Source organism: Onychomys torridus, chromosome 1, assembly GCF_903995425.1.
Source record: "Onychomys torridus chromosome 1, mOncTor1.1, whole genome shotgun sequence".
NCBI classification, from domain to species: Eukaryota; Metazoa; Chordata; class Mammalia; order Rodentia; family Cricetidae; genus Onychomys; species Onychomys torridus.
In genome coordinates this window covers 128762462-128782525 of record NC_050443.1, presented here as the reverse complement: position 1 = coordinate 128782525, position 20064 = coordinate 128762462, and the positions used below count along the sequence as shown (strand labels likewise).

The window sequence follows — 20064 nt, the reverse complement described above, 5'->3', positions numbered from 1 at the left end:
GAGGCTCAAAGGTGCTAAAGGGGTGGATAACCAAAATGGTTGCATTACATAGGGAAGAGCAGCCCATCTCCCTGGGCTGGAGAGTTCAGCGTAGAGGGAGGGGGTACGCAAGCCAGTAGGAGCCCTAACAGCTAGGGGCTGAGAGATGCTGGGAGACCCTGGCTTTGACATGTTAAATAGGCACCACAGCCATTTGTCCCAGCATTTGAGACTGAACACACACCTGTCATTCTAGCACTTGGGGGACAGAGGCAGGGTATCCCTGTGGCAAGCCAGCTAGTGAGACTAGCCAGAATTGGTGAGTTCTGGGTTCAGCAAGAGATCCTGCCTGAGTAAGTGAGTAGTGAGCCATTGAGGACGACATGGACATCGACCTAGGGCCTCAATATGCATGCACACACATATACCCAGACACATATTACACATACGCATACATCACACATACATATTACACATTCATGCACATGCAAAAGAAAAAGAAAAACCAAACAAGCAACAAGTGTAGTATTGGCCTCAGGACAGACACAGAGATCAATGGAATTGAGCAGAGACTCCAGAAATAGATACATCTGTCACAGACTGATTTTTAACAACAGTGCCAAAACCATTCAATGAGGGAAACAAAGCTTTCCAATAAAGAGGGCTTGGACACCTGCTTATCCACATGCAGCATAAGCCTTTGGACCTTTACCTCATACCATCTGCAAAAATGAACTAAAAACATGTCAAATCCTAAGTGTATGAGCTGAAACCATAAAATTCTCAGAAGAAAACAGAGAGTAAGCAATAATTCATGACCTTAGATTTTGGCAAGATCAAAATTCAGGAAAATTAAAAAGTTTTATGTGTTAAAGAACATTTTCAACTAAGTATAAAGAGGTCTGGGGTGTATCTCAGTTGATGGAGTGCTTGCCTAGCATGCAAGAGACCCTGGGTTCGATCCCCAGCATGGCATAAATTGGGCCTGCAACCTCAACACTTGGGAAGTGCAGGTAGGAAGATTAGGAATTCAAGGTAATCTTCAGACACAAATCAAGTTCAGGGGCTGTCTAAAAAACAAGGAAAAGAGTTCAATTCTTTGAAAATGTAAACAATAACAAACTTTTCTCTTTCATTATCATCTGAAGCCAACCTCTTAACCTAGGTTGTACACTGCCGGAGAACTTGTTTAAAATGTAGATTCCCAGTTGGCAAGATGGCTCAGCCCACAAGAGTGCTTGCATCCAAGACTGAGTTGGATGCCTGTGACCAACATGATGGAAGGAGAGAACTAACTCCCAAAAGTTGTCCGCTGACCTCTACATGTGTACTGTGGTACTCAAGCATGCACATATACACAAAACAATAAATAAACGTAATTGAAAAAAATAAATGAAGATTATGACTCAGGGGCTTTGGGGTGGAGCTTGAGAGTCTTGCATCTCTAACAAACCTCTGTGTGGTGTACATGCTAAAGGATCTCCATGTAAGAGTTCGTGTTCTAGGGGCTGGAAAGATGGCTCAGAGGTTAAGAGCACTGGCTGCTCTTCCAGAGGTCCTGAGTTCAATTCCCAGCAACCACATGGTGGCTCACAACCATCTGTAATGAGATCTGGTGCCCTCTTCTGGCATATACTGTGTACATAATAAATAAAATCTTTGAAAAATAAAAAAAGAGTCCATGTCCTAGGAGGAGATGGACATGTAAAGCAATTCACTGAGCTGAGGAGCCCTTGGAAGAAAAGACTATGCCTTCTAGAACCCCAGGAGATTAGATTATGTAGTATGTAGTTCCATCAAGAACTCATTCATGGGACTGCAGAGGTGGCTCACCAGTCCAGAGCACTGACTATTGTAGTGGGTAGCCGGTCCAGCTTTGACCTGGAAGTACCAACCCACTTTGAGGCTTCGGTAACTGTTACGCCTACAAGGCGGAGCTGAGAGAGGACCCCTGAAGACCTGAGATCCGGATGCGGGAGCTCTCTTGGCTCCTGGACCCTGGACACTGGAGGTAGACCGAGCAGAGTTCTCCAGAGAACACCGCCGGACTATGCTACACCTTTGCCAGTCCCTGTTATCTATCCCTTAACTTGTGAGTTACCCCACAAAATAAACCTCCCTTTTAACTACGTGGAGTGGCCTTACTAATTTCACCAATAGGCTATTCTTCCAGAGAACCTGGCTTTGAACCCCAGCACCCATATGGTGGTTACAACCATCTATAACTCAAGTCTCAAGGGACCCTACACCCTCTTCTGCCTGCCAGGGGTATCAGACATGCATGCGTTCCACAGGTAAACATGCAGACAAAACATCCATACACATAAAAATAAAACCAAAAAATTATAAACAGTAAATGACTCAGCTCAGCATTACAGTATGTCCTCAGAATGCAGGGCCCCGGTTTTTAAAACAAATTCATTGAACAGGTGGGGATGGAGTGAAAAGGTGGGGGTAGGGCCAGATCCTCACCTGGCTGGTCTCCACAGGCTGCAGTCCGTGAAGCAGAGCACAGCTCAGGGATCCCAGCTCTCCCCTGGGGCTGTGATGAATTCTCACCTTGTGACTCTTTTTCTGTTGGTTCTGATCTGCTCTGTACTATCCCATCGGCCTGATACAGCTTGGTGATGCTGGACTGATGTATCCCAGCCTTTCCCTGCCTTACGTTGTCCTTGTCCCACTGAAGGGGTCAGAGGTTATGTGTCAGAGTCCCCAGAGCTTCAGCAATCAGGTCTGCCTGGTGTCAGGGAAGAGGCGTTGACTATCTTCCTTCCTGTCCCTGGAGTGGCACTGTTCTATGTCCTCCATCTCCCTGTCCAGCTGTGTTGTCATCTACCCCTTTCTTCCTCTTGGCTTCTGCCCTATTTATTCTGTGATTGGCCCAGAGGAGGAGAGTGGGCTGGCAGGCACCCTATGCAGAGCCTGGAGACAGCAGCCAGGCCCACTGGGCCCACTCCAGGGTCTCCTGCCTACTGCCCTCTGCCAAGTCTGGTCCTCTTCTACCTGCCTGGCAGAGGTCAGGTCCTCTGTGATGCTCCTGTTGCTATGGTGATCCTAGATGAGAAGGCTATAATGTTCTGGGTCTGGAACTTTCACCCGTTAGCCCAGCTGTGCTCTACCTGCTCCCTGACATGGCTCTCTACCAGGGGGCTCGAGAGCATGGACTCTGCTACCATCAAAGTCTTCTCTGCATATCCCTCATTCCTCAGACCTCCCTTCAACTCCAACAGAGACCCTAACAGGTAAGTCTCGGGTCCTGGATAGCCCCCTTCCAGGGCAGAGGTCATGGTTGGGGGTAGAAAGGGCCCATGATCCAAAGTCAGAAGACCTACAGTCCCAGGTCCTAGTCTTAGATCATTGATAGTGATGTGACCTCGGGCAAAAGGCCTGCCTTGAGCTCCAGTGTCCCCTGAGTGTATTATACTCAACTGTCTCCCAGTAATGCCTCTGACTTGCCATGGGCTGTTCTTATGCACTTACATCTTCTCAGTTCCATGAGCTCCTGTTCCTGTTTCGAGCCCCAACTCCAATGCTCCCACTCTGTAAGTTGTCTCCCTGGTCTCTTAGACAATGTTGCTTTCATTTTCTACAGGAGGCTTTCAACTGTTTCTCTAATTGCCACTCAGCTCTGACCTCTTAGAGGCAGGAGTTAGAACGGATTCTGTGCTGGCATCAGAGAAGTTCTGTTGATAACTTCTTTGTGGCATGGAAAATAAAAGAGAATGGTCTTGGCTGAGGTGTGCACTCTCCTTACAGGGGTCATTCTGGGGTCCTGCATCCTCCAGGGTATGTCCTCGGCTTTACTGCTTACCTGAGGTCTGCTTGGTTGCCTGGAGACATTTTTGTATCTGAGATCTGTGAGAGACATGTCTTATGTTGGAGTGTGCCTAGAATGGAGTGGGTTCAGGAGCAGCTTGTTCACAGAGTGTCTCTGGAGACATCTTGGCACATCCGGGGTAGGCAGGGAGCAGCACCATGAAGGGATTGCTAGGCTAACGGTGAGGAGCATGGGCTTCATGGAAAAGGGAAGAAAGGATCCAGCACCTCCCACCTCTTTGAAATGATGCTATAGCTACTGGTAATGCTCAGGGAGACAATAGAGCCTTCCAAGGCCAGCTCAGATCTTCATTGACACCTGGGCAGTTGGACCAGGCAGGCTTCCCCGGCGAGACCCGAGTCAATGGTTCCCTCTAGTGGCCAGCATAAGGGATGCAGGAATCCATCAAAGTCAGGGGTTGCTTTTTTTTTTTTTTTTTTTTTAAATCTAAAGCAAGCATCACTGTGACCGGAACTTGTTCAACTTTAATTGAAATATGTATGTGTTTATTGGGCTTTGGACATTTCTCGGTGGGAGGTGTGCTTGCCTAATATGCATGAAGTCTTGCACTGTACCCCCAGCACTGCATAAACTAGGTTTGGTGGTTCACACCTGTAATCTTAGTTCTCAGGAAGTAGAAGCAGGAGCATTAGAGGTTCAAGGTCCTCCTGAGAAACAGAAAATTCAGAGTTATCCTGGGCTACATGAGAGCATGCCTCAAATAAAACATGTTGACGGTGGGGGTGTGCATACGCATGTGCACAGACATGTGTGTGGAGACCATGGTCATTGTTGGTTGTCTGTCCCATGGCTCTCCACTTCATTTGTTTGTTTGATACAGGGTCTCACTTTGTATCTCTGACTGACCTGACACCCACTAATGTAGATCAGGCTGACCTTGAACTCACAGAGATCTGCCTGCCTCTGCTTCTCAAGTAATGCAATTAGAGACATGTGCCACCACACCTGACCACCACCTTATTTTTTGAGACAGGGTCTCTTCACTGAACCTGGAGCCCACATTGACCAGAACAGCTGGCCAGTGAGTTCCAGGTATCCAACTGTCTGTCCCCCTCAGCACCAGGGTTAGAGACATGTCATACTCCGCTCTTTACATGGGTAGGTGCTGAGGATCCAAATTCATACCCTCATTTGGACATGGCAAGCATCTGTGTGCATGTGCGTGTGCGTGTGCGTGTGCGCGCGCGTGTGTGTGTGTGTGTGTGTGTGTGTGTGTGCGTGTGCGTGTGCGTAAAACCACCTAGTAGGTGGTAAGCTCTCCTCTGAGTGTTATTGTGTGTTGGGGCAGAGAGGGAAAGCAAAGTAAGAGTTCACAGCTATTCTCAGCCCAGGCTGCACATTACAAGTGCAAAGTAGCACTTGGGCTGGGCAGGCCAGGCCAGTCTGCACCTGTCCAGTGGGGCCCAGGCACCATGCTTTGCAGATCTCCCCAGGGTCTGACTTGTCTGTCATCCCTCATTGTCATCCTGCAGCAGGGCAAGACTTATTCTCACCCCCTTTTCAGATGAAAAGACTGAGGCCCACATCAGTCCTGTCCTGTCTCTAACTAAGGACAGGGACAGGATGGCAGGGTGGCTGCTTTTCCTCCAAGGTTGTGCGGGGTCTCAGCAGACTCTTGGGATAACACCAGCTTTATTGTTCGCTGTGATTAGAAAAGTAGTCAAGGTCATGGTGAAATACAGAGTCCAGAACCACCTGCAAGTTCAGCCTCCTTAGGGAGTGAAGTGGGAGGAGGAGTGAGAGCCGAGGCAGGGAGTAGGAGGCTGGCTTCATTTAAGGCTCAGGGTCAAACTGTAAATTGGGGCTTCCGGAAGTGTGGTTCCCAAGACCACCCAAATCACAGACTCCTGCAGCACTTGATAAAAATGCTACGTCTCCAAGGACACAGCACCAGACTCCTAAGAAGGATCCTGAGAAGCTGCAAATTTGGTACATGTCTTGGCAACTGTCTCAGTGCAGACTGAGAACCAGTGCTCCCCGGAGTCTGTGTTCTTCGTGTAGGACCAGCTTGTCCGCCAACTGCCATCTTAGCCAGGTGCTCAGAAGAGCCTTCAGAAAGGACTGGTGTGCTAAGGTCTCCCCAGCTGTTGAAAGCCACCCAGCTGCCCCTGGGGGCACAGGTGTTTGCCTTTGTTTCTCTCAGGCTGTCTGGGATTAGGTAGCTGGAACAGCAGGCCTTTAGTTTTCTCCCTCTAAGCCCGGTCACCACACCTGGCCTTCCTGTCCTCTTCCTCCGAGGTACCTACTAGTAGGCCCTGCCAACCAATCACAGCCGCCACAACCTATGATGTCACCAGCAGCCAATCAGGGCTTCTCACCAGTATATGCAGATTGCTGTTACTTTCTGTGCTGACGAAATTCCAAAGCAACACACCCTTTTTGAGACAGGGCTGCTGAGGCCCATGAGGGCTAGCACATAGGTAGGTCACTAGAAGCCAGTGTCGTGTAGCAGTGGGCTATAGTTCTTTCTGGAGGGGACCCCAGAGGCCTGGACAAGATTCCTTTTCCTGGGGTCCTGGTACCTTAGATGAGGCTCAACCCTGCCCCCAACTTTCTCTGAAAGACCTCAGAAGTTGGGACACAGGGGTGGCAGCACAGATCTCTCTATTCTAAAGTTCAGAGCCATGGAAGAGGGGGTGTGAGCCCCAGTTCCAGTCCTGTTCTTAGCTCAATGCCCCCAGGAAGGAATTAGAGGAACATTACTGGGCGGTGCTGGCTGCTGCTCTTGAGCAGATTACAAGAGGGGCCGAGACAAGGACTCCTTTGTGGAAGCTTTGGCTTAGAAAGTCAGGTGACAACGCAGCACACATGTAGGTGGGCAGTGCCAGCCTCCAAGTACGGGCAAGGGTACCTGCCTCAGGGTCTCAGAGAGTCCCAGCAACCCAGTGGCCAGGACTTTTCCGAGGTTGCCTGAACTGCCGGAACCCTACCTGTGAGTAGGGGTTGCCCCAGCTGGACAGTGCTGGGGCTTTGCGGGCCTTTAGGGGTGGATGACTGTTCTTGTGTATTTGGGGGTGTGATGGGCATATATTGGCAGCACATGTGGGGGAGGTGGACTCTGGATGGTGGGAAGGGGTAGTCAATCATGGCTTTAATCAGTTTGTGTTGAGCATCTGCTCCAAGAACACACTAAGAGCTTCCAGTGGGAGAAGAGAATGAACAACAGGCAGGCATGTCCTGTGTGTGTCACATGACTTCAAGTAGCGACATACATCATGTAGAAGGATCGAGCAAACTGGGAAGGCACCACTGGTGACAACTGAAGCATTATTTCCAGTAGGGTGGCTGGGGACATTTTTCCTAGGAGACGTTCTAAAGTGGAAGTGAGCCATGGGATTACCTCAGGAAAAGCATCCGTCCCCTGAGGTGGCTACATCAGCAGGTGGAAAGGCCCTGGGGTGGTCATTCAGTAACCATTAGTAGGGCATTCCTTCCTGCCAGGCTAAGTGCTGGGGATGGGGACATGGCCGTGAACAGGGCTAGCCTGGGTCTCTGAGCTACTCACTCCAGTGTAGTTGAGGAAGCTGGGGAACTGGGTTGAGAACTCAGACAGCCTGGCTCTGAGACCCTGAGCTCTGCATGAATATTGCTGCTGCCCTTGCAGCTGCCTTTGTCATTATATAAAATCAAGGGCACGTGGCAATTCCCAGACCTACCCAATGTCCTCATCCTTCTGTGTCCCAGGCTAGAAAAATGGAGGCCCAGGGTAGGGTAGGACTAAACTCCTCAGTCCCGGACCAGAACGTAGTCTTTGGTTCTTTCCTTCCCTCTCCACGTCACCCTCTGCCTCTGACCAGGACCCAAGCCCACCTACTGCTGCACAGTGCCAAGCCATGACTGTCACCTACACAAACAAAGTAGCCAATGCCCGTCTCGGTTCCTTCTCCTGCCTGCTCCTGTGCTGGCGTGGTAGCATCTACAAGCTGCTGTGTGGGGAGTTCCTCGTCTTCATGTTCCTCTACTACGCCATCCGTGGAGTCTATAGGTAAGAGATTCAGGAAGAAGGGGCGGGGCATCTGGGAGTGGGGTCTAGGTGGAGGCAGGGTCTCCATGCCTGCAGGTGGGGTGGAAATGGGGTGAGAGCATCAAGGAGTCGGGGAGGAGTGGGTCCAATGTTCCAGCTAGCTTATAAGGCTGAGCTGAACTCCTGGGCAGGCCCTGGCCACTGGAGCGAGGCTAGGGAGAAAAAAGAAGACCCGGAGTTGGGCATGTAGCTCAGAGAAATATTTGCCTGGTATTTGTGTCATTTGGGCTTGATCCCCAACACACACCACACACACACACACCACACAAATCAGACCTGAGGTGACTCAGGAACTCTTTCTTTCCAACCCAGGGAGGGACCCGAAGCCCACGCCTGAGCTAGTCCTATTGAGACACTCAGGCCCCCACAGTACAGTTTAATGTGTTTATTTCCATAAAATGTTTTTATGAACAATAGAATGTCAGACAGGTATAGTCATAGAATATCTGATACCATTTTAAGTGAAAAAACACGGGCTGATGAGATGGCTCAGTAAGGGGAGGTGCCCACAGTTGAGCCTGATGATTTGAGTTCAATCACCAGGACCCGCAAATTACAGGAGAGCACCAATTCCCACAAACTGCCCTCTGACTCCCGCCACCACACACACACACACACACACACACACACACACACACACACACACACGATCTATCTCTCACACACACATAAGAAATAAATACACAGCCAGGCGGTGGTGGCACACGCCTTTAATCCCAGCACTCCGGAGGCAGAGCAAGGTGGATCTTTGTGAGTTCGAGGCCAGCCTGGTCTACAAAGTGAGTTCCAGGAAAGGCGAAAAGCTACACAGAGAAACCCTCTCTCGAAAAACCAAAAATAAATAAATAAATAAATAAATAGCAATCATGTACTATGTATTGAAAATTATCAAATACTTGCAATTCTGGGGTTTGTTCTAATAACAGTACACTGTTATTTGGTACTTTAAAATTAGAATTTAATTAATTGCCTTTAAATATTTTAGATTTTTAAATTTTATTTCACGTGTATGAGTGTTTTGCCTTCATTTATGTCTGCGCACCATGTACATGCCTGGTGCCTGTGGAGGTCAGAAGAGGACACTGAATCCTCCAGAACTGGAGTTACAGATGACTGTGAGCTGCCATGTGGATGCTGGGAACCAAACTCAGGTCCTCTGCAAGAGCAACAAGTACTCTCAACCAGGGAGCCATTTCTCCTGCCCCAGTTAATTAATTCTCTGAGATAAGGTCTTGCTATATAACCCCGACTGTCTTAGAACCCTCTGTGTAGACAAGGAGACCTCACACTTGCAGTGGGGTGTTTTGCTTGCCCTCTGTCTCCCAAGGCAGAGCCACCATGCCAAGTGAGAACTTACTTGATTTATAATTTATTTATTTTTGAGACAAGGTCTCTCTAACTTAGCCTTGGCTGTCCTGCAATATATAAACCTCTCTATATAAACCAGGCTGGCCTGGAACTCACAGAGATCTACCTGCCTCTGCCTCCTGAGTGCTGGGATTAAAGCCTGGCTAGGAGGTTTTTTTGTTTTTTGTTTCTTATAAAGGAAAACATTTAATTGGTGGCTTACAGTCCAGAGGTTCAGTCCATTATCACCATGGTGGACATGATGGTATGGTGTAGGCAGACCAGCTGATGGAGGAAGAGTCAAGAGTTCTACATCTTGTGCAGGCAATAGCAAGTGAACTCTAAAAGTTCTTTTAAAAGCATTTTGTTTATAGGAAAATTAAGTAGACAATACAGAGATTTCTCTTCTGTGTCCACTCCACCCTCTGCTTTAGCAAGCCACAGTTGCACAGTGGCACATTCGCTGCAGCCAGTGAACTTCCCCTGTGTTGCTGTAAGTCTCTAGTTTTCACTGGGGTTCATTCATGGTGTCCTGCACCCTATGGGTGTGGACAGACGTATCTCACATGACATGTATATACCACTAGAATGTCATCAAGAGTCACTTCATTGCCCTGAAACTCAATGCTCAGCCTGGCCATCCCTCTCCACTTTGTGTGTGTGTGTGTGTGTGTGTGTGTGTGTGTGTGTGTGTGTGTGTGGTGTGTGACACCATGGGTGGGTTCAGTCCCATATATGGTGCCAAGATTGAACCTATGAACTTACTTGTGCTAGGCAAGCACTATACCAGCTAAGCTACCAAGCCTTCTACCTTATACTTTTTAAAAAATACCAAACACTTTGTTTCTACCTGCTTTTACTTATTTTTTAATATTTATTTATTTTTGTGTGTGATTTACCTGTATGTATGCATGTATGTGTACCATGTGTGTGCATTGCTCAAGAAGGCCAGAAGAGGGCATTAGATCTCTTGGGAACTGGAGTTATAAATAGTTCTAAGCAACCAGGCGGTGGTGGTGCATGCCTTTAATCCCAGCACTCAGGAGGCAGAGGCAGGCAGATCTCTGTGAGTTCCAGGCCAGCCTGGGCTACCAAACGAGTTCCAGGAAAAGCACAAAACTACACAGAGAAATCCTGCCTCGAAAAACCAATCAACCAATAAATAAATCAATAATAGAAAAATAAATAAATAAATAGTTCTAAGCTGCCATGTGGACTCTGGGAACTAAATCTGGTTCTTCTGCAAGTGTAACAAGTGTTCTTAACCACTAAGCTATCATTCTAGCCACCCCCCAACACTTAAACAACTGCCCCTGGACTTGTTTAAAGGGGTCAGTAAAGGACTTGAGTATATAATATATCTCAGTGCTCACCACCACCACCACCACCACCACCACCACCCCACCACCACCCCACCACCAGCACACCACCACCACACCACCACCACCACCACTACCACCCCACCACCACCCCACCACCAGCACACCACCACCACCCCACCACCAGCACACCACCACCACCCCACCACCACCACCACCACCACACCACCAGCACCATACCACCACCACCCCAACACCACCAGCACCACCACACCACCACCACCACCACCACCACCCCACCAGCATCACCACCACCACCCCACCACCTCCACCTCCACCACCCCCCCACCACCCCACCAGCACACCACACCACTTACACACATTCAAAATGCTGGAAGTAACCCATTCCGAGAACCCACCTCAGCCAGAGGGGGACCCTGGGCCAGACCATTGAAAGGACATAACCCAGATAGCCCCGCTCTTGCCCCGGGCCGGGCGTAGGGACACATTCTTAGACACTTCCTCTCAATGCCTCACCCACTCCCAGAATGGCTCTCTCGAATGAACAGCAGCTGTTGTTTGAGAAGCTGGCTCTGTACTGCGACAGCTACATTCAGCTCATCCCTATATCCTTTGTTCTGGGTGAGCGCCCCCTTGCGGCTGTTGGGGTCCAGTGGTCGCCCCCTAGCTGCAGACACGCACGGGCGGACCTCCACCAGAGGCGGGGAGTGGGGTAAGGTGGGCCAGTGGCCTTTTAAAAATGTTGAGGCTGGGCCCACATGTATCAGGAAGTCGGAGAAACCGAGGCTTCACCCGGCGCCGGTCTCTGGCCACAGCCCGGCCCCTCGCCCCTCGTCCCTCATCCCTCCTGCCCAGGTTTCTATGTGACGTTGGTGGTGACCCGCTGGTGGAACCAGTACGAGAGCTTGCCTTGGCCGGACCGCCTTATGAGCCAGGTGTCAGGCTTCGTGGAGGGCAAGGACGAGCAAGGTCGGCTGCTGCGGCGCACACTCATCCGCTATGCCATCCTGGGCCAAGTGCTTATCCTGCGCAGCGTCAGCACCGCGGTCTTCAAGCGCTTCCCCACTCTTCTGCACCTGGTGCGAGCAGGTAGGCAGTATCTGGAGTGGGCGGGGCCGCAGGGCCGGAGCTGAGCCGAGGCGTGGCCTGAGACTCGGAGTGACGGGAGCTGACGCTGGGTGGAGCCAGAGTCCTCGGGACTTGAAGAGGGTGAGGTGGGGCAGGCCTGATGGGGTCAGAATTGGGACAGAACTGGGCAGGCCAGAATCAGTGCCTGGAGTGGGGCGAGGCCAGAATAAACGAAAAAGGTAGGGATTTGAGGAAGGTCAAGAAGCCTTCAGGGATAATAAGGGAAGAAGCTGGGGCTTGGGGTCTGATGGAATTCGGATCCACCTCCTTTCTCTCTGCCTGTCCTGATCTCCGGTTTCCCGACTTGATGGCTTGACCCTAGGGGTCCCTAGCTTTCCTTTGACTTTTTTTCGGGGCCTGACTCTAGCTAATAACAAAGCCCTCTACACTCCCACCTCCTGTCCCGTGTGGTCCAGAACAGCGCCTAACTGGGGCTCAGTAATTTTGTGTGCAGAAACAAATAATAAAAGAGCACAGAAATTCCTCGGTGCTCAGACAGGCTGGCTGGGTGTCCCGGTGCAGGCTGCTTCTTTTGCAGGATTACCCGATTCCTTGTCCACTCTGCCCTGCAGGCTTTATGACCCATGAGGAATATAAGCATTTGCAGAAGTTGGGCCTACCACACAACTCATTCTGGGTGCCCTGGGTGTGGTTTGCCAACCTGTCAATGAAGGCCTATGTTGGAGGTCGAATCCGGGACACTGTATTGCTCCAGAGCATGATAAATGTGAGCCCACAGATGGGATGCAGTGGGTCGTGTTGTGGCTTCCTTTAAAGAAAAGGCTGGAGGCTCTGCCCACAGCCTGTCCTGGTGGTGTATGATATTTTCGAACAAGATTCCACAACACAAGGTGGCCCCTCTCCAAATCTCCCCTCTGTCCCTTCTCTGAGTGAGACTGTGAAGTCCTGGCTCCTTTTTACTAGATGAAGCTACTAGGACACAGAGAGGTCTAGCGAGCTGCCTATGACCACACAGCCAAGGCTATTCCATGAACACCATTGCATTATACCTGGGGAAGAGCTGCGGGAGATTCTGGGGAAGCAGGTGGTGGCCAGCACCTGCTCCTTCTCCCCCACCCTCCAGGAGATGTGCACCTTGCGAACTCAGTGTGGACATCTGTATGCCTACGACTGGATCAGCATCCCACTGGTGTACACACAGGTAAAGACAAGACTGGTGAGGCTGTCCCTGAGGGAATCAGTGGCTAGGAAGATCCAGAAAGCACACTTCCCTAGATCTCATCCTGGGAGTTAGGCCTGGACTTGGAAAATTCTTTCTAGCACAGAGGTCAAAGCATCTGTGCCCCTGTCTGGCCCAGCCCAGCAGAGGGAGTGTGACCATCCTGGTTTTAAGAGGGGGCAAATGGAGTGGGTGAGCTCATTGGGTAGTGTTGCCACATGCATTAATCCCTCCCTGGGTTTGATCTTCGACATCTCATGAAACTGGAACATAGTGGCACTCACCTGTATTTCCAGTCCTTGGGATCTGGTAGCCAGAGGATCAGAGGTTCAAGGTCATCCTTGGCTACATAGTGAGTGTCATGCTAGCCTGGGCTACATGAGACCCTGCCTCAAAAAATAAAAGCAAACAACACACACACACACACAAAGAAGGACAAACAGAAACCCAGTGTCGTGAGTGTGGAGGTCAGAGCAAGGCTTTGGACTCAAAGCTTCCAATCCTAGGGTCTCTGCTTAGCCCTTTTCTGGCCCCTGTGCCTCTTCTCCTTCCAGGTGGTGACAGTGGCAGTATACAGCTTTTTCCTCGCATGTTTGGTGGGGCGGCAGTTTTTGAACCCAGCCAAGAACTACCCAGGCCACGAGATGGACCTCGTCGTGCCTGTCTTCACAATCCTGCAATTCTTATTTTACATGGGCTGGCTGAAGGTAGGCCTCACTGGATCCCAACCTTCCCTCACTCGATGGGCATGGCGCGGGGGAGGTGAGGGAGGTGGGGGGGTGGGGGTGGGAGGGTGGGGGGGGGGGGGGGGGGGTGTTCCTGGCTGGCAGCCACCTGAGAGGAAGGACAAAGCAGCAAAATAAAGAAGGCCATGCGTATCACACATGTGTGAGCAAATACACAGAAACTATTCTGTCCAACACACACGCGCGTGCGCACACAAAACACACACACACACACACACACACACACACACACACAGGGAGGGAGAGGGAGAGAGAGATTCTAGTCTCAATATACCTTCTCCCAGTTACCTTTGTTTTCTAAAGACTCAACTAGTTTATACTACCTTTATGCTTAAAATTATCTGAGGTGCCTCACCAGCTATCAGGATGTCCCCTGGACCCACAGAACAATCACCCCTGTGGAGCTTCGATTTATTTTTATTTTTATTTATTTTTTTAATTTTCATTTTATTCATATGAGTGTTCCACCTGCATATATATATATAGTGTGTGTGTGTGTGTGTGTGTGTGTGTGTGTGTGTGTGTGTGTACTGTCCACATTCACTGGAGCTCCTGGAACTGGAGTTACAGATGGTTGCTGGGAATTGAACTCAGGTTCTCTGGAAGAGCAGCCAGTGCTCTTAACTGCTGAGCCATCTCTCCAGCCCTTTAGTATTTTAGATATTAGTGTCCAGGAAACTCCCCTCCTGGCCACTGGAATTCAGCACAGCCTCAGCATTTATCTCTAATACCATAACACAACAAATACGTGCATATTGGAAGGTAAATAAGTGTATCAAAATACAATGCAACTTGAAGTGAGTTGCGTGGGTGAGATCCAGGTGGTGATTTGGCTGACTGACACAGGAAGGGACAGCTGTGGTCTTCAGAGTAGAGACCAAGAACATGGAAGCCCCATGGGGAGGCTGCTGGGGCCCAATACTTCGGTCTTGAAGACGGTTGTTTGGCAGGAAAGGCGTCATGAGGGAGTGAGTGGATATGGCAGGACCCAAGGCTTAGGATGGAAACCAGAGTGTCAAGGTTCTCAGAGCCTCACCCCCCCCACACACACACACCCACACACACACCGCCCCTATCCTCAAAGGTGGCAGAGCAGCTCATCAACCCCTTCGGAGAAGATGACGATGATTTTGAGACCAACTGGATCATTGACAGAAACCTGCAGGTATGGGGGGTGGGGTGGGGGCTGTGTCATGGACCCTTCTCAAACTGGATCCAAAGAGGGAACTCAGCATTTTTCCAGGGAGACCCTACAGTAAATTGTCTTCCCCTTCTCAAACATCAACCCTTTTCTCAGCCAATCATTCACTCCCAGGATTCACACCTCAGCTTCGGAGGCTGCAAGTAAGCATCAGTCTCTTCAGTACCACAGGTGGGGAAACTGAGGCCTGGAGAGAGAGCAAACTGATGATTCCTAAGGCATCAGGCAAGCTCATGTTCCTGTCTGGGCTACTCATTCTATTGGATACCCCCCTCTGTCCTTGGCAACCAGGTATCCCTGTTGTCTGTGGATGAGATGCACCAGGATTTGCCTCCCATGGAGCGTGACATGTACTGGAATGAGGTAGAGCCTCAGCCACCCTACACAGCTGCTTCTGCCCAGTATCGTCGACCTTCCTTCTTGGGCTCCACCTTCAACATCAGGTAGGCAGTGCCAGAGACCTGGTTGAGACAAAACTTCAAGTGTAAGTCTTCCCTAGCAACTTGGAACAGCTGTTGCTATTACATGAGGCATGCCCAGTCAGGGCTAGCTAGTGACTATGCTTTTTTTTTTCTTTTGAGACAGGGTTTCTCTATGTAGCTTTGGAGCCTTTCCTGGAACTCACTCTGTAGCCCAGGCTGGCCTTGAACTCACAGAGATCTGCCTGTCTCTGCCTCCTGAGTGCTAGGATTAAAGGTGTGAGCCACCAGCGACTATTTTTTTGTGTGTGTGTGTTCTTTTCTGTTTTAAGACAGGGTTTCTCTGTGTAACCGTGGCTGTCCTGGAACTCAGTCTGTAGACCAGGCTGGCCACTAACTCAGAGATCTGCCTGCCTCTGCCTCCTGAGATTAAAGGCATGGGCCACCACTGCCACCCGGCGTGGACTATGCTCTTAGACATTATTTTTTTCCTCCCAATAACATTTGTCTGTTATTTCTACTTTTCAGACAATTAAGTAAGGTTTAAAAAAGGGTAATAAAGTTGCCCAGCCCAAAGTTACAAAAGTGACAAAGAAACACATCTGAGCTATCTGTCTAGTTCCAGCTCCACATTCTTTTTATTTTTATTGGTTTTTCTTGAGCTAGTGTCCTACAGCCCAGGCTGGCTTCAGACTCACTGTATTGCTGGGGGATTACAGACAGGTATTACTACTTTGGCTTTTGGTATTTTGTTTTGTTTAAGACAAGTGTCTTAGCTGGGCGTGGTGGCGCATGTCTTTAATCCCAGCACTTGCGAGACAGAGTCAGGCAGATCTCTGTGAGTTCGAGGCCCCACTATAGGTGAGATCATCACTCTGTGCTCTACCTTTATTATTATTTTTTTTTCTTGAGATAAGATCTCTCTAAACAGCCCAGGCTGTCTAGGAGCTCACTATTTAGACAGGCTGGCCTTGAGAAAAGATCCTCCTGCCTCTGCCTCTCAAGTTCTGTAATTAAAGACTTACTGTACTCCACCACACCCAGCTACCTTTACACTCTCAACTCCACAGTGCTGTGCTAGCTCTTCCAGTCCAATCTCTTCTTCTTTGTGTACAACCCAGAGAGGAAACAGGACTTTTCCAAGGGCAGCCAATGATTGACAATGCAGTGAGATTCAAGACTGGCTTTCTAACTCTGACCAGGAAGACTAGTCTTTGTGTGGATGTGGAAGTATGGGAAGCCTGGGGTAGAGGAGGGACAATAATGGAGTCCCAGTAGGAGACAGGGTCTCCTGAATAGACTGTCCTGCAGAGAAAAGGCTTCCTCCCACCCACAGTGGCCACTCTCTCCTCTGTACAATCCCATTTCATCTGAATTCCTCCTAGATACAGTGGGCCAAAAGGGCCATCCCACACAGTCCTCTGGATGACAGCTGAGAAGGCTCTGGAGTATCTGATGTACTTGCACACTGTACTATGCTGTTCTGTTTGTTTATGACCCAGTTCATTGAACTGAAACTAGAATTAACTAGGAACATTTTTGGAAGATGTTTTGAACCTGTTTCTTCTGAATACCAGCATTGAACCTGGGGTGGGTACCAGAGGGTAAGGGTAATAATACATAAGCCCTGCCTCCAGGTACTGTGCAAGCTAGTGAGCTGAGCATGGTCAAGGACTGGGCAGGACGCAGTGTAACAGAGGTTGCCTTTGGCTAAGAGGTGACCTCTTTCTGGCCTGCACTTAGGTCTTAAAGCCAGGGAGACTTTGGATGTGGGCCAGGGCTTTTTCTTATAGGTTAAAGGTCCTGGAGCCTCAGGAAGTCTGCTGCCAGGAAGCCAAACACTTTTCCTTAGATGTTGCTCCCCACCAGGAAGCAAATTTGTAGTTTGCCTAGACACTGCTGGGGCTTATCTGAGCTGCTTCCCCAGGAGCAGATAGATGTTCCGATTGCCTGGAGAAAGATGCTTGAACACGGTGGCTGATAAAGAGGAGCCTGTGGGATTCAGGGAATTACTGTTTGATCTCCAAAACACATGTTACAGTGACAGGCATGGTGCCATGTCCTTGTAATCCCAATACAGAGGCAGAGACAGAAGACCCGTGGAAACTGTTGGTCAGATAGTCTAGCCTAATTGTGAGCTTGAGGCTAATGGGAGATTTTGTCCCAAAGAAGGTGGATTGCTTTCCTGGGGTGGAGGGTGGGGTGGGGGTATTGTCCTCTGGTTTTCACACAGACAGACACAAGTACACTCATTCACATATGGGGACACACACACACACACCCACACACACCCCAAATCTGTAATGTTAGGCTGGGGAACTGGATGTTGTCAGTGAACCTAATGTTGTCAGAGGGAGCCTAAGGTGAGTTGGGCCTTGAGGGACTCCCTGGAAAGTGCAGAATCCACCAGGAGAGCTGACAGCTAAGGCACTGAGAAGGCTGTGCAGCCTTAGTCCTGGGCAGGCACTTGCTCCCATCTTTTTTTGGTCCACCTATAAAGTGGCAGTCCACAGAAGTCTTGGATCAGGACTTACTTAATAAAGGATGAAATGATATAATATTTTTTTTTCCCTTCGAGACAGTGTTTCTCTGTGTAGCTTTGCGCTTTTCCTGGAACTCACTTTGTAGCCCAGGCTGGCTTCGAACTCAGAGATCCACCTGCCTCTGCCTCCCAAGTGCTGGGAACATATTCTTGAATACAGAATGAAACAGCATAGTTGCCTCCTCATCCACCAGGGAGGGATGGGGAAAGGTCCAGAATAGGTCACTGAGCTGTGGTGTCAAGAAGCCTTCCACCATCCAAGGGACCCCATGACCCTCTCCCTCATTCTTAAAGCTTCAGGTAGCCTTAGAGAAGACCACACCCATTGGACCAACCTGCTCCATTCCATTGGCCATTAGACCAAAGGGCCAAATTCCCACAACACACCCACTCAGTCCTGTGCATCCCTTTTCCTTCCAGCTTGGACAAAGAAGACATGGAGTTTCAGTCAAACGAGGATGACGAAGATGAGGAGAACCCTGGCGGCATCATTGGACGCTTCTTAGGGCTGCAGTCCACTGACCACCATCCTCCCAGGACAGATTCAAAGACCAAACTATTGTGGTCCAAGAATGACCCCTACCTGGAGGGCCATAAGGCCAAGCACAACTCTAGAGACCAGGAAGATAATGCCTGGAAACTTAAGGGTCTGGATGCTTTCAGGGCCACTCCACTGTTTGAAAGGCCAGGCTACCACAGTGCCCCACAGACACCACTCAGCCATACTCCCATGGTCTTCCCTCCTGAGCAGTCAGCAGCCTCCAAGCCTTACTTAGTCACAGGTATAGACACTAAAGATAAAAACCTAACACCCATGACTTCTGAGACCAAGAACACTTTGTCTTATAGATTTATTTTTACTTTATATACGTTTGTGTGTGTCTGAGTATATGCTACATGTGTGCTGGTAACCCTCAGAGGCCAGAAAAGGGCGTTTGATCTGCTGGAGCTGGAGGTATAGGCAGCTGTGAGCTGCCAGATGCAGGTGCTGGGAACCAAACTCAGGTCCTCTGGAAGAGCAGGAAGTGCTCTTGACTGCAGAGCACCCCTCCAGCCCTACCAAGAACATGTTTAAATTGCTCCTAGGTGATGGGAAATCCCGAGAGCACCAAACAAAGAGGAAAACTGTGGAGTTTAACTTGAACATTCCGAAGAAGAGCCCCACAGGACGTCCCAGAAAACACCATTTGGACCAGGGGCCAACCAACACACACACTACACCGAAGGAGCACATAGAGCCCCATCCCACCTTGGAAAGCAGGTCTGTCCACCTGGACCAGGAGTTGTATCCCCCATGCCTGTGACCTCAGTTTCCCAAGATTCCATTATTGTTGATGGGTCGGGGAAGTTATGTCCCTACACTAGGGGGTGTTATTAACAGCCACCTTGGCAAGAACCATGTGATGGGAGGCCTTTTGCCCACTTCACCTAAGAGCTTGACATCAGCAGAAACACTTCCAGAAAAGTAAAACTGCGCTAACAGAATGCTGAGGGATGGCTATGTTGAGGAAGGGGGCAGTTGGCCAGTGTTTAGCTTTTGCAGGGATGGATGGATGGTACCACAGAGCCTTGAGACAGAACTGAGACTCTAGCTAGGCTATAGCCCAAGGACCAGCCTTACTGATCTATTAGCTGGATGGCAAACACTTGCCTACAGCCCATACCCAAGCACAAGTACTTCTTTTCAAGGCATTGGCCCTAAGGTCTCCTGGGATACCTTCTCAGGGCTTTGGGGCCTCATTTAATACTTTAAAAAAAGCCTAAAAACTACAGTTATTTCTCGGGACACTTTTGCCCAGTTAGAAACATTCAATCCCCACACTGATCCCATGGGGGGTCCTCTAACTTCTCACACTTCCACATTCTTGGTTTCATTTGTGATCAGAATGTCCCCTTTAAAATATGGAAACCCAAAGAAGGGCAACAATTCCTATCTTGCTTCCAGGGCTGGACATTAACTTTTATAGCTCACCTGGGTATGTTTAAGACCAGCTTCAACCTTTGTCCTCATAAAATCTTAAATCAAGTACCTTCCCAACTCATGCCGGGAACTTTCTCAAATCTTCCACAGGGATGAAGCTGGCACCTAACCTGTTTCCTAAGATTGATGCTTCACGGCCTGGTCCTCACCTGCAGGAATGCCAGCAGGACACTGACCCAGTCAGAGGCACACAGCTGTATGAGACACCCAAGAGTATGTTCCCATGACAGTCTGGCAAGTAATTCAGAACCTGGGGTGCTGAGTCCTGTCTGGACACACCTGTGTCTTTCGATCTTTCCCAAACTAAGGAGTTTAATAAAGACAAGTGTTCTTTTAGCT

At 49.6% G+C, this 20064-nt stretch overlaps 2 protein-coding genes across 6 annotated transcripts in view; one reads left to right on the top strand and one right to left on the bottom strand.

Annotated features, from left to right (window-relative positions):
- Positions 1 to 11657, bottom strand: part of Rab3il1 (RAB3A interacting protein like 1) — a 49312-nt gene extending 37655 nt beyond the window's left edge. The window contains exon 1 of one of the 3 annotated variants that reach the window (XM_036204948.1): positions 10927 to 11657. In XM_036204948.1, coding sequence (XP_036060841.1) covers positions 10927 to 10958 — 32 coding nt within the window. In that variant the 5' untranslated portion in view covers positions 10959 to 11657. The remainder of the gene's footprint in view (positions 1 to 10926) is intronic. The other 2 variants (XM_036204974.1, XM_036205006.1) reach the window with 2 other exon arrangements.
- On the top strand, positions 6177 to 20040 carry Best1 (bestrophin 1). 3 transcript variants are annotated; one of them, XM_036204937.1, is made up of 12 exons: positions 6209 to 6749; positions 7615 to 7802; positions 11055 to 11149; positions 11384 to 11617; positions 12229 to 12383; positions 12741 to 12818; positions 13391 to 13543; positions 14667 to 14747; positions 15075 to 15226; positions 18165 to 18526; positions 18831 to 19005; positions 19816 to 20040. In XM_036204937.1, exons 2-12 carry the CDS (start codon positions 7651 to 7653, stop codon positions 19832 to 19834), a joined length of 1656 nt encoding a protein of 551 aa, XP_036060830.1. In that variant the 5' UTR covers positions 6209 to 6749; positions 7615 to 7650; the 3' UTR covers positions 19835 to 20040. The 3 variants fall into 3 exon arrangements, with proteins under 3 accessions (XP_036060810.1, XP_036060819.1, XP_036060830.1); XM_036204917.1 differs by lacking the exon at positions 11055 to 11149 and having other exon boundaries at positions 6177 to 6237; XM_036204926.1 differs by lacking the exons at positions 11055 to 11149; positions 14667 to 14747 and having other exon boundaries at positions 6177 to 6237.
- The last annotated feature ends 24 nt before the right edge of the window (positions 20041 to 20064 follow it).